The 14542-nt window shown below is 47.6% G+C and overlaps 1 protein-coding gene across 2 annotated transcripts in view; it reads right to left on the minus strand.

Moving 5' to 3' along the window:
- The window catches only part of SEC24D (SEC24 homolog D, COPII coat complex component), a 73862-nt gene extending 60376 nt beyond the window's left edge, over nt 1-13486 (minus strand). The window contains exons 1-3 of one of the 2 annotated variants that reach the window (XM_081077139.1): nt 13257-13486; nt 10984-11142; nt 3781-3910 (exon numbers count right to left, since the gene is read on the minus strand). In XM_081077139.1, the coding sequence (XP_080933265.1) occupies nt 3781-3910; nt 10984-11101 (248 nt within the window). In that variant the 5' untranslated portion in view covers nt 11102-11142; nt 13257-13486. The remainder of the gene's footprint in view (nt 1-3780; nt 3911-10983; nt 11143-13256) is intronic. The other variant, XM_081077140.1, reaches the window with a different exon arrangement.
- Nucleotides 13487-14542: the final 1056 nt, after the last annotated feature.

Here is a 14542-nt window from a genome sequence, read left to right on the forward strand (position 1 = left end):
TTCATTACTGTACTAAATTAGTTTATCCGAGGTCACACAGCATGCGGGTGTCAGCATAGGTAAGACTCCAGGTCCTTTGACCCCTAACCTGGAGACCCGATGCATGACCGCAGGCAAAGCACCTGGTCTCCTGAGCTCCCAGCCGTCCAACTGTAAGAATGAGCGGGAGGAACACAATGGCCCCTTCCTCTGCTATAAATACAATGTGATTAAAGTACGAGTCACACAGATCTCAATATTTCTCATGGTGATTACTTCATTTAACAGGTTTCTGGGGTAAGAAACATTCTCTTATGTGTATTAAATTCGCCATTTCATTGAAAGTCAGGCAAAGGCAGAGTCATCATCAAAAAGAACAGTCAATACAGTATTATCTCAAGAGGATTCTGAAAACATGACAATTTAGCCTCAGTTAGTTCCTAGACCTCTGGAGAGGTGACTCAGTTGTCTGGGGCCTGCTCAACTACAAACACTTCTCATGTTCAAGTTTGCCACAAATTGCTCAAGAAGTGAGCTGTGTGCTCACGTTGGTAAGAGTGTGGATATGGTGCCAAGTTTTTCACAGTTTGATTGGAACAAAGAGCTGTGCCAAATCCAGCCATTCATCACTTTCCACACAAAACACAAAAAACAGAAAAAAACCCCACCACTGTTTCTCTTATTTTTCTTGTTCCCTCCTTTGCCACTGCAACCAATTCTTAACCAGTAGATTTACCCCAGCAGCTTTAACTTGGGAAGATGAGTCTCCTTTCCCCCTCTACCTCCAATGGCTATTTCTTGGTCAAAATAAGTCACTTACAATTGACTTTTCTCTTTATAATTAACAAATGGATATTTAGGTGATAGATTTTATTTAGATTAATCCTGCCCAGCAGTAAACCCTCTGTAAAGAACTTTAGTGCCACTTACAAGTTTAAGACATGTATTCTGCTCAGCCAAGATCTAAAAGACAAACGTCTAGGTATCATGCAGGGTCTCAGCTCCCGCTCCCCGCACAAGAACGCAGGATATGGTGAAGACAAAAAGGAACAAAACAGAGCCATAGATAGGGAAGTCATACCACTATGTTCTCACTGGCGGCTGGTAGACACACAAAAGCAAACATCTGCCAGTACCCCAACAAGGGGTCTTCCTGCACCCCAGTCTCGCTGGCGGGTCGGGCGAGACACAGGAAGTAGGATCTACACAATCTGCAATCTACCATCCCCGCTTGCTAACCACACTTGCTAGCCGCAATCTGCTGACTGCTTCTCTGGCAACCAACAACGCCACTTGCTAGTGTAGCCATGGCAGTTATATTGGAGACCAGTGGTTCACTGGTTACAGCTGATGGTCAACTAGTCGAAGCTGATGGCCATCTCCTCCCCAAGCCAGCACCTTTCCACGTGAGGCCGAGAGCCTGGAAACTGCTCTCCTGGCTCTGTCCCCACACTAGGTATGATTTTAAATTTTATGAAATATTACTTTTGAAATAGCAGTATTTTAAAAATAAAAATCATACATGTTAAATTTCAATCAACATAATGACTGAATTGTTTTGTTTTTATTTGACCGCTTAGTGAAATTAAGATACGTCTTTGATGGGCCCTCTAATGGTACAAGCAACTCCCAAGAAGCGCTGTAATCATCAAAGTTCGTGTGCACCTGTGCACTCCGACCCATTGTCAGACGGCGTGATCCACCTGTCAATCACTGCGCCCTTCAGTGTTGAGCCACGAAGGCAGAAGTATGTCCCATGAGGGCAAGGCCGCCTGACAACCGCCGAGGCTTAGGGTGACTGCTAGACTTCCCCCAGCCGTCTTCATTTTTAACCCCATTTCCAACCTATAGATCACAGTTGAAGTTGAAGCAAGTGAATCGTGGAGGAGAGGGGGCATAACGTGTGGGTTCTTCGCTGGGCATGACGGGAAGAGCAGACCCATAAACGGCGCTGCCACGACTAGATGGCGGAGCCAGCAGGTGTGGCAAGGTCCAGAGAGCAGTTCTGCCTCCCGTAGCCAGAGAATACACAAATTGCCAACTGCTAAGGTGGATCGCATCTTGCCTGGGCACTAGTCGGCGTCCTCATGGCTGGATGCCGTGCCGAGCTCACCAGCATACACTAGGGTCTGTCTGATGGCAAAGCCCCGAGTTGGCTGAGTCCTAAGGAACCTAATTCAAGTGAAACAAATGGACACAACCCAAAGACCAGTTCAACCCAGGCTCATACGTAGTAATGAGCCAAACCTTTTCTTACTTCAAAGCAGCTGTTTGATTTTTGCATTTCTTCTGAAAAAAAGAAATCTGAGATACTTGGTAGTTCACAACAACGAATTTCTCCAGAACTTCTTCCCTCTACTCTGGACTAGGAATTCTATTTCCTCACCTTACGAGTAAGGAAAACGAGACCTAGAGGCCCAGTAATGTCACCAGCATCCAGAAGAGGCTTCTTGGGTCCCACTCTTTCTGTTCCCCCACCCTCGCCCCACCAGCACGACTGGGTGGGGCAGGCAGTAGGGACCTGGGTCAGGCCCCTTCACTTCTCGCTGCTGCTTCTCCAAACCACAGTCACATGTAAACTAAATTACTCCGACCTGTCCTCTGCTTCCTGCATTTACCTCCACATGCATTTCACAGCTACCATGTCAACAGCAAATGCTCTCAAGACACAGAAGAGCCGGGAACTGTCAAGCCCACAGACGCCCCATACGGGATCAATGTGATGATCTTTCAAACTCCAGAGGGAGTTTCCCATTAGCAGGGACTATAGGCTCCTTGAAAGGTGACTAAATGGCTTTACCATCAGCAGGGTCCAGATTCATACTGAGGGATTCCTCCCTCCCAAACCTCAACCTTGCAGCCTGACCACCTGGGAAAGGAACCTGGAAAGCAACAGCCTCTAGGTGACCCTTGGAGAAATTCCAGCGTGAATACTATCTACTCACAGCAACACCTCCCAGGACAAACAGTAACGAGGTTTCCAGCAGGGATGGTATGGCTCAGGCTCCCTGCTCGGGAGATGGTCCCGTGTGGGTTGTAGGGCTCTAAATATCCCATACATCTCCTACTTTGGCTTCTCCAGGCCTGCCTCCAACTCTCCCTTCATTTATTATAAATACAAACAGAAGATTTCCTTCCTGTGTTGTTCTTACTATCGCCCGGCCTTTCAAGAGTCCCTCCTTGGTACCTGTACCTTCCACACCAAATCCAGTCTCTCCCATGGGCCACAATCTGATTTAATTTTAAAAATATTTATCAAGTACCTACTGGCACTGAGCTCAGTTCCGTGAAGGAATCAAGAGAACAGGGGATTTAAAGTAGTTTTGGGGAATACAGGGTATATAGACATCCGAAGATATTAGAGATTAATTCAAAACTCTAAAATAAGGTGACTATAACCAAAACCTAAAATGTATGGTATTGACACCGTAATTTTTTTTTTCATATTTTATTTTTTTTTATTTTTTCTTCTTTTTTTTCTTCTTTTTTTTTTATTAGTTTCAGGTGTACAGGACAAGGTAATACTTAGACGTTCATCATTTATATCCCTCACACTGTGAACCCCCCTCCCCCCGACACCGTAATTTTTATATATTTGTTAATATGTACTGGTATTGTTTATTTCCCTCCTAACTTTTCTAAATGCTTTGTATCCCAGGGCAGTGTTCTAGCACATCCTTTCAAGGATGTGGGCAGGTCAAGAGGTCAAACTTTCAATCAACAAACATGCAAGTTCAGAAGGGACATGTGGGACAATTTTAGCAGAATGTACAAATGGAAGCTGGAATCAACCTCGCTCACCTTTGGGGAGGATGACCCTGGGCATGAGCTCCGTTCTGGCCAAACTGGTGGGGTCCAGGAGGTGGAGGGCCCTGCAGCAACATCCCCCCGGGTGCAGCAGCCCCCAAAGGCCCTGCTGGTTTCATCACACCTGTAACAGAAGGCAGGGGTTTAGAAGAGGATGGAGTGCAGAGAGACAGGATGAAAAGACTCAGGTTAAAAATGCAAACTCCGAGGGGAGGAGGAGAAGAAATGGGTTAGAACAGTTTTTCCTTTAAACCATCGCAGGCCCAGCCATGCCAGGTTCTGGCATAGTCATTTGACCATCGTAACAATAGAGAGCATTTTCCTACTCAACAGAAACTGAAACAGAAGAAATCCCCTTTCCTTTTGGTAGAGACGCCTTAACAGAATACACAATCACACAAAGATGCTAGAACACACAATGGAAGATGCCAGGTAGACGAGAGAAAATAAATCAGGAAAAACAAAACAGCATAAGGCTTAAAGCATCCTGAGTCTATGGGGGGGAAAAAGAAAAAGACAAGACCTCTGGAAATGCCTTTGAGTTACAGCATGAGGAAAGCAAACAGAGGGGAGCACCTGTTTCTCCAACAAATCCCGCCCTTGGAGTTACTCGTTTCTCCAGGAACCCACACGCTTGGATGACAATTGTGGGCTGCAAGGTCTTCATGGCTGCTCACACAACACAGGGGATCATGTGTGAGGGCGCGGGGCTCCAGGTGGCGACTGCGTTTTCATGTACAAGCAGTTCTTCTCGAACAGAGATCTTCAGCGGCTTCTCTTGAGCCCTGTTCTCAGATATTTTTCTCTATTCTTCTAGAGAAAGTGTGACATCCGAGAAAACATCAGGGGGCCTGGGTTTGAGTGTTCAAGGCCCCACCAGGCCTTTTACGAGCAGATGTACAGCACTGGACAAGAAGTTTATCTTTGAGGACGCAGTTTCCCCTCACTGCAAAGGAAAGGCTTACACTAGAGTACCTGGGACACCCTCCTAGACTTTGACAAGTTAAAAAAGAAGAAGTACATTTGTTCTGTTGCTCTCTGCACTGCCGTCCCTTTTTCCCTGCAGCCGGCTGCATTTACTGTCGCTCCCACCCTCCTCTCTTGCCCTGTCAGCAGTGACCTCCTCTCTGCCTTCTGAGGATGCCCACACCGGACCGCGTAATGGCACTTCAGACGCAGCATCTCCTTTCTTCTATCTTCCTGGAGAACATTCATCCCCCAGATAGCAAAGGAATTGACTGGGTGACCTTGCAGTCGCCCAGAGAGAGTCTCTTACACCGTAATACTGTCCAGAGATGCTTTCAGATGCTTGGATAATCTAGAATGAAATGCAGCTAATGAAGGGACAGTATTCATGATTCATACCAATTTTTTTACAGAAAGGTTCCTTTCTTAAAACAGGATTCCTCAAACTTAAGACAAATTTTATATTAACTTTACAGTCACAGTTTTACTTAACAATTTTCCATATACTTAGAGTGAAAGCAAAAAATATTATTCTTAAAAATTTGTATATAAAGTTCTACATTTTTATATAAAGTTCTAAATCCCACACCCAGAAAAATAGAAAAAATCACGAGGCTTCAGTCTCACAGACAGGTGTGAATCCCTTCCCACCACTGAGCAGCAGTGACCCTGACAACATAGTTTAAGCTTCAAAACCTGGCCGTGTACCACTGCCCTGGCAGTAATGGCCGCCTCTGAGGACAGTTCTGAGAGGTAAACAAGGCAACAGGTACCGCAGCATCCAGAACAACACCTGATACAGAAAGGAGATCACTCAGCAAATCCCACTTGCCTCTCCCCCAGCCACATGCCCTTCCCTCCTTTTTTCAGATTTATTTTCTAGCAAAACATATATGCCATAATTATATGCACGCTTATATTTTCATGTGTGAAACCTTACTGTGATGAAAGTAGAAAATCCACAACACTAGCACTAAAATAGTAACTAATTACATGCGCTACAGGAAACCAGGGACCTTCCAATTTCTTAAGTAAGAAGTCAGACAGGAGTGTCATTAACAGCTCTCACACAGTGTGTCTAGAGAATCAGAAACCCGTCCTCGGAGATACTCTTGTCTGCGTGTCCCCACGTGTGTGCACCATGCTCGTGTTAATAAACTTCTGTTTCTGGAAACAAAACCAAAAAAAGAAACACAAACAAAGCCAGTTCTCTTCTATTCAAGCAGAACTGTTAGACACCGATTTTCCTAAATTGCTCTTTCCCTTTTATCAATTCTATAGCAACGATTCCACATACACTCAGTGTGCCTTTGAGGCACTGCGAGCTCGTGCAGACAAGCAACTATGCTGCGCATGGTGAGTGTTCTCGGTGCAGAGAGAGGGATGACCCAACTCTCCCAGGGACCCGAGAAGTCCAGAGGAAGGACGAGCAGTTTCCTCAGCAGAGGCCAGGACAGGGACCCCGGCAGAAGGCAGGGCCTGAGCGGAGCTGAGAGGGCCTGGCCGCGGCTCGGGGCAGCCAGGTGATGGGCAGGGCGGGGCAGAGGTTGCCCAGCTTGGCTGGGGCCGGACTGCAAAGTCCTGAGAGCCATTTGGACTTTATACCGGGGCAAAGGGATAAAGTGTTATCTGAAAAGACAGTCTTCCCCAGGCCACGTTACCAGCATTTAAAAGGGCTCAGAGATAACAACGAAATCAGGTTCTTTAGAGAGCAGTATGAGGAGTGTACTAAGATAGGAAAGCCATACCATGAGGAAGAATCAATGACGCTTACGCCTAAAGAAAACATCTGAAATCACAAGTGGTCTTTCACAGAGGCAGGTATTGGCAACTAGCGTACTCAGTGCCCATCCCGCTTCCTCTCCGGCTGGCCCTCCTGGACGGGCCTGAGCAGGACACATGGAGCCCCCGTTTCCTAGTCTGCCTTACAAACTGGCTGCCCACGTGCTCCAAATTCAGCACAGCTACACAGTTCAGGGGCCGCTGGCCGGGGGCAGAGATGTGGTTCTGGGGTAGACAGGCAGTGGCCATTGATGGTCCAGTCCTGTGGGCCTGGGCGGGTGGCGGGTGCATTTCTATGGCCGAGAGGCCCAGGTCTGGTTCTCTGGCTCTCTCCGATATTCACTTCCTGGTGCCCTTTAACAAATCCCTTCCCGCTACAGTGGTTCTGTTATCAGCAAAGAAGCCCTAAGCAAAACATCACAGGAAAGCATACCTTGGATCTGGCCCCAAACCTGACAAACTGAAACCAAAATGAAAAAACACTTGTGGAAAAGTGTTTATCTCAAGTCCCTGTTGGATGGACAGAATCAGGTTGGTAACGACGGCTGCTCCTAAGACACTGGGTGGTGGCACGTCACACACACTCCCCACTGACACGTCCTCACCACCTCCACCCCCCAGCCCCAGCCCCCAGGACATCCACAGGCCTTGCCTGTCCAGATCAGGGCTGCTTCTGTCCCTGAAGGGACCTTCAGCTGTGTCTAGGGCTCCCGGTTGCCACAGCTGGGGACTGGCGGTGTGGAGGGCAGGCGCTGGAATCTGGTGGGTGGTAGAGACCAAGATGCTTGTGTGGCGGCTGAAAAGAATTACTATCTTTCCTCTCAGCTTCTAAGTGCCTCCAGCTGGACTAATAATCAAAGTAACAGAGACAGATTAACAGGAGAAAATCAAATGTTCAATACCTGAACAGGAGAATTCACATAAGCAGGAAAACTCCAAAGGTAATGCGGCAACGCTGGGTTTATAAGACATTTTTGGACAAAGGAGAAAAGGGGGAAGGGGTATTAGATTTTGGAAGTGATCCTGGGCGACTTACAGGTAGTTAAGGAAGAGTCACTGGGACTTAAGGAACATCATGGCAGGAAACATTCTACGGGGCAACCCAGAAACAGTGGGACACAGCAGGGATCCAGCTCACAGGTGCCTGCCCGGCCCTCTGAAACCTCTTATCCACCATACTTTATTCAAGTTCGGCTCCGGCAGCACCCTAAGCTTTCCTTTCTAGAGCAAGTTTCTGTCTCAGTCTCTTGGGCAGGAGCGTGGGGAGGAAGGGCCAAAGGTTCTTTCTGAGTCTTGTTTCTTAATAACCAGCTTAAAATCAATATCCCCAAAGGCCGCTTCATGGCACAATGTTGGTTCTCTTCACCGCCAAACGTCCTACACTGCACAGCACAGCCTCCCACAGCAAAGAATCAAGTGGCCCCGAATGTCACAAGTGCCGAGGACGAGAAACGCTGCTCCTGAAAACAGTCTCCCCGCTGCGATCCCTTCTGCACACTTTGTAATGTGGAGGGAGACTCTTTCTAAAACATACATGGGATCTGACCCTTCCCAGCTTAACTGCACAACTGCCCTTAACATAAACTGTACATAAAGTCTGCAGATGGCCCCACTTCCCCTCCAGGCCACCTCTCACTGCTCCAAACTGCACCCCGGCCATGCTGACCCTCAGGCAGTCCTCAGAAGTGCCCCCTCCCACCCACAAGCTGCCTCCCTACCTGACCAACTGTCATCTATCGTTCATTCCCTCCAGAAGGTTCCCTCCAGGCCTAAGTCCTGCTTCCACACCACTCTCCACTTCCTGATGACAGTGCTCCCCTGCACTGTCATTGTCAACCTACTTAATGCGTGTCCCATAGGTAAGTAAGTGCTATAAGGACTGAGACTGGGTATATGTTACTCATTGCTATATCGCCACCAGTATTTTTCTCACTTACTAAATTAGATTTGCTGCAGAAATCCCTCCAGCACAGGAGAAAGGCAGTGCTGGAGAGAGGATGGTGGTTAAGAGACCATTTTAGTAATCCAGGTGAGAGATGGACAACTGGAACAGGAAGAGTGACAGGAGGACAGAGAGAAGGAAGCAGGCAGAAAGACGTTTACAATTACCCAAAACAGTTTGGGACACTAATTGGATTGCAGAAGGTAAAGGGGAGAGATTTTTTTTTTAAATAGTGAAAGTTTCTAATTTGGATAACGGAACGAGTGATCCAAATGAGTAAAATATAGAATACCAGAAAAAAGGGGTGGGGCGTTCATAAAAGGAAATCCTGAATTGTTTTGGACATGATAAATTTGATGTACCTAAAACAGGTGGGCAGCTGAAAGCATGGTGTAGCATGTAATCAGACACGTGAGCTGGAGAAACAGATCTGAGACTAGCTCTTCATACGGAATGACACAGTTCAGGGGGAAACCCATGGAGCAAGAGGAAAAGAGGGTGAAGAAAGAACACAGAAGGAAAAACAGCAATGATTAAGGGTCATGTAGAAGAAGGGGGACTCCTTAGAAAGAGATGTCCAGAAAGCCACCAAGAAAAACAACAAAGGACGATGTCACTGAAACCACAGGAGCAGAGGGTTTTGAACAAACGAAAATGGTAAACAGTGTCAGATTCGAAAGTGGATAGGACAGTGTCTACTGCATGCAGTAATGGGAGGCCACCAATGACCTGGGAGAAGAAGGGGACAGTGGATGGGGCCCAAGCTATGGAGTCGGCAAGGAGCCATGGAGAACCAAGAGGCAAGGTGGGGGTGTCCCCGAAGTGAAGTGAGTATTTGTTTAAGAAAATGACCAAGAGAGGAAAAAAGTGTGAGTAATGCTGAGTGTGCACTTAGGGGTGTGTGGGGTTTGCTGCTGTTCTTGAGGGCTCTGGGTTTGAATTCCAGCTACACCACCAGCTCTATGACCTTGGACCAGTCACATTACTCCAGACATTGTTTTCTAAGCTGTACAACAGGGCTAATAATCTACTGCATAGCACTGTATGAATGTTAAATAAGATAAATACACATAAAGTTTTTAGGACCAGTTTTTGACACATGGTAAGCACTACAAAAAAAAAGAGTAATTTGTAATTATCATTATACATAAATGCTGAGGAGCAATGAACCACCTGACACAGAAACTGGAGAAAGGTGGCTTAATGTTCCTAAAGGATCCAGAGACAAGACTTTACATGTTATGGGGAGGGTTGGTCCTGAACAAGAGAAGAACACCTCATCCGGAGGTTTTTGAAAATTAGGGGTGGACTGAATCATAAGGAAACAGCGTGTGGTTGCCACCATGGAGCCTCCGGGCAGGGCTCTCTCCCCCTCAGTGACCACACTTCACCCACGCCATCCTACCCAGCACAGCCTGGACCCTACATATTGGAGTCAGGCCGAGGGACCCCAAGCGACACTCACTGATTTATATACAGTCCATTTCCACCAAGGGCTTGAGTTGAATTCCTCAGCATTCTTTCAGAAGCCCCCAAAACTGTCTTACTTACACAAATATTTTCGGGGAATTGGGGAACATCAAACCTGAAACAAGCTGTTATTAGCTTCACCCCTGAGCCTGAAACTTGGTCCCTCAGGGCAGCCCCTTGTTAAGGAAGGTGGCTTCGTGGTGTTCACCGCGAAGAGAAATCGGAGGCCTCCGCCATTACCCCTTTCTTCCCCACCTCTGCCCCTAAACCAACATCCCTGGCCGGGCATCTTATTTTAAAGCAACCAAGATTGCTCAATAATAATTTCAAGGCAAGGCTTTATTTTCCTAGTTATAATTACCAGTGAGTAATCTTTAGTGTGAAAATCTAACGATATTTTTCTAATATCAAAATTAATTTTATGATATTATTGCCAAATTCACTGTTGCATATATATGTGTATATATATAACACACACACACACAGGGGGTGCAAAAACATGTTACACATTTTAAGAAAGGAAAAACACTGTATTAAAATTGTAATACTCAATACGTACCGATAACAAAAGATGAATACAAGTCATTTTTGACTTCTATAATTACAAGAGGTGCTCAAAGTGGTTCCCATCAGCATAATTTTAATACAGTTTTTTCCTTTTTTAAAATGTGTATACATTTTTTTGACACCCTCTGTATATAAATGTAATGTGTTTTAGCTGGGTGTTTATATCACACCACTGATTAAAAGCAAGAGCAAGTCTAAAATAAATAATAAGAGCAAGTAAAAAATAAACATTCAGGAAGCATCTTTATTTTAATCTATATTTAAAAACTAACCTCACTGTATTCTATGCAATAACCAAATGGATGATGCAGGTTTCTTCCCTGGGAGTCTTTCCAAGGGACCCTATAATCTCAAGCCATTGCCATCATACAATGACCGTTCCACACTCCCGAAGCTGCTCTTTCAGAACATCTTCTACCTCTGAGCCCGAGAAGTCCATAGTCACATACATGTCAGAGCGATGCACTTACCTGGTGGGGGGCCTGTGTGAGACGGATCGCCGTAGTGCCCGTAATGTGGTGGAGGAAGGCCCATCCCAGACGGGGACTGAGAATAGGGGGGTGTTGCCACATAACCTTGTTGACTCATTATGAAACTGTCATTCCAAGTGAGAGTTTTACAAAAGAACCCTGCAACAGAAAAAAAAAAATGTCAACAAGAGGGGTTGAGTCACTTAATGCTCTTAAAAATATAAGCAGTGTTAATAAATGTTTCTGACGGTTTGAGGAAAGGGACAACCATCAGGTGCAGGGGACATTTTCCTATCATACACCGTATCAAACCATTATCCCCTAAAAAGGGCTCTAGCCACAGTTCTACGGAACTCAGAAACTCACTTCTTTAGTCCTGAGCAAATTCTCAGGCATGAAATCAGAACAACGCCGACTGCTTTTTCACTGGAAGGCTGAAATGCTTCACAGATAGTCTCTCCTAAGTGTGGCTACTATTCTGTGCCTTTAGTTTCCATGGGCCCATTTCAGCACAGAGCACACCACTGACAATAATCGAGTGTCATTCAACTGACTGAGCAGCAGAACTGTCAGTAGTCTGCAATTGGATGTTTCATTAAAAAGACCTGCATCTTTTTAGTGCTATCTTCATTAGTAATTTTAATCAGGCAGTTAGCACAGGGAGAAATCAATAGTCCAACAAAGACAGCAGAAGATAAAGAAGTTGATAAGGGATTTATGTTATGAGTCATAGGGGGCCAAGCAGGCCGCAGCCTACCTGAGAGTTGCCAGTGGTTTCACAGGCAAAGATGACTGCCTTTCTTTCTTATTTAAATTTCACACCTCTAAGCACATATGAACACGTATTTAAGGAATTAAGAAAAAGAGTGCAACTTCATATGAGTTTAGACAGGCACACACACACACAAATACAATAGATCCATTTTGATTCTACTCAGAAACTAAACATCAATTTGTTAAAACTTTCCAGGTTTCCAGGTTTCACAAAATAAGACACTTCATACAACTGTCTATTCTCAAAAAAAAAAAAAAAAAAAAATTATAACAAGACAGAAAAAGTTCTGAATCCGGGCAAGAAAAGAGAGTTTTCACTCAAAATTGGCCAGTACTTAGCTGTGTGACATGGAATAAGCTGAAGAATCTCCCTTGCCCTGAGTTCCCTCTTACGAAATGAAGCTTCTAAAAGCCTTTCTAGATATATTAGAAAATAGTGATTCTATTAATACAATGTGTCTCCAGTTTCTTTAACCAGCATAGGAATATTCTCCCTTTTGTTATTTTATAATTCTACCTTTTAAGGAAAAAAAAAATAGTTATACCTGCTATGACTAACAGATCTATATTCAGAAAATGGCATTCTTTATTTGGTTTCGTGTTCATATTAAACTACATGTTTCCAAAATTAAAGCAACCAAGTAAAAATATCATAAAACCACTTTCTTCTCCGTGGCAGGGGAGAAGCACTAGAGGAGAGAAAACGCCAGGCCTGGGGCCAGCTTGTCACTGACAGCACTTCCCCTCCTCCCACTGGGCAGAGGGAGACGTGGCAGCCTGAGCTTTGGTCGGGCTGCTCCAGCCCAGCACTTTTAGGAAGTCAGCGAGAACACACCTACGTAGCGGCCTGTGGCCGAGTGAAAGAAAAGCAAGGCAGGGATGTCACTGGACGGCGGGAAGCTGCCGGGTCCCTCTCAACTGGCCCCGGGAGGATTCTGCTTCCTCAGGCGACCAGTTGCCACGTCCCAACTTCCTCACACAGCCCCGAGTTACAGAAACCTGAGTCAGCTCCCAGCGCGACATGGCACGGTGCCACCTGGCACGAGCAGGCCGGGCATCAAAAGCGGGGCGCTTCTGCCCCGGGACAGCCCCGTCCACTGGCACTGGAGCTCCAGCCCAGGGACACTTCTCACCCTGGACCACGCTCGGCTGTGGACAAATCAATGTCACTATCGGGATGCAGACAGTTACTGCATCTCCACATTTTTACCGTGGATATTTCCAACGTCCCCTGCTTCCAAGCAAGGGGCTGGGGGACTTCGTTGTTCGGAGAGGAAGACACGTCTGGCGGCGGCGGACCCTGCCCGCACGCAGCATCCCGGGCTGGGCTGCGGCGGGGGTGCCCGCGCCCACCCCCTCGCTACTGCACGCAGGGCCGGGGGGCGAGCTGGTCGCGCCGCCCCGCACAGGTGAGCTCCCGGCCTGCGCCGCCCTCCAGGCTGCCCCGCGCCACTTCCAGCTGTGCCCGGGGAGGGCGTCCCGCCCGGACCAGGCGTTACCTGGTCGCTCCCGCCGCCGCCCGGCTTCCCAGCGCCCGGCTCTGCTCCTGGTGCCAGCGCCCCCGGGGCCCCAAGTCCCACTGCGGCCGCAGCCCGCACCGCGTCTTCCCGCGCCGATGTCCCCACAGGCTCGCCGAGCACCGACTTCAGCCGGTCTGGGAACTGCCACGTCAAACACTCCCGGCTGCGCGTCCCCGGCCGGGCTGCTACCGGGGCCGCGCTCCGCCTGCGCACGCGCACAAACGCCAACAGGGCGGGGCCGGGGCGGGGCGGGGGCGGGGCGCAGCGGGGCGGGGGCGGGGCGCAGCGGGGCGGGGCGGGGCGCAGCGGGGCGGGGCGGGGCCGGCCACCAAGCCTGGTGGACTCATTGGCCGCTCGTCCTCCCCTTTTCTCTTTTCGCCTTTCCTGTCTGGTTTGTTTCCCTCCAACAGGTCAAAGATTTCAAAGCTGTTGCTAAATCAGAGCAATATTTTCTCCGTGGAGCCCGTAGGCAGGAGGCAATGCGTACTGAGGGTTCATTCATTCTTTCAGTCACAAGCTGCAGGGTCATCTATTTCACTCGTTGCATGCTACTGGGGTAACTATGACACTGCAGTTGCTACACTGCCGCCACAGGAAGGCACACAGCTGGGACCTGGACGAGATCAGTTTAAGGCGAGTCTGGCACGCGCACACGGACGATGTGAGGACGTGGTCTGCAGTGCACGACACAGGAGGCAGCCTGGCGGCGTGAAAACGGAGTAAAAGATGTCCCAACTGGAGAGTATGGGAAGAGCTGTCTTCACTGAAGCTGGGATTGCTGGCCTTCTATGTATTCCATCAACGGATGTCTGCATATTCCTAGTCTGTGAAGTAGAATGGCTGATCCCACCCCAAAACAGGGATTGCTGCAGCGTTTAGCGCACTGTACTGTGCGAGCTGAGAAAGAAAGGCGACCTGTGTGACACCTGGAACGGACCTCGCTCCTGCCTTTCAGGACCATCTGCTGGTCTCTCTCTCCTCTCTCCTCTCTCTCTCTCTCTCTCTCTCTCTCTCTCTCTCTCTCTCTCTCTCTCACACACACACACACACACACACACACACACACACACACACACCACTGCTAAATAGAAAGGCCTTCAACCAACACTAGCTTTGGTATAGCTATCACTGGGCTCAAACTTATAAAAGTCAATCCAGACAAGTGTTTTGTTTTCAAAATATACTTTCTTCTGCTCTACAAGAAAATAAAAACTACTTGACAAATCCCTTTACTGATGAAATGCCCAGGTAAAAACTCACGTGGG

The sequence above is a fragment of the Rhinolophus hipposideros genome, assembly GCF_964194185.1.
Source record: "Rhinolophus hipposideros genome assembly, chromosome: 16".
Lineage (NCBI taxonomy): Eukaryota > Metazoa > Chordata > Mammalia > Chiroptera > Rhinolophidae > Rhinolophus > Rhinolophus hipposideros.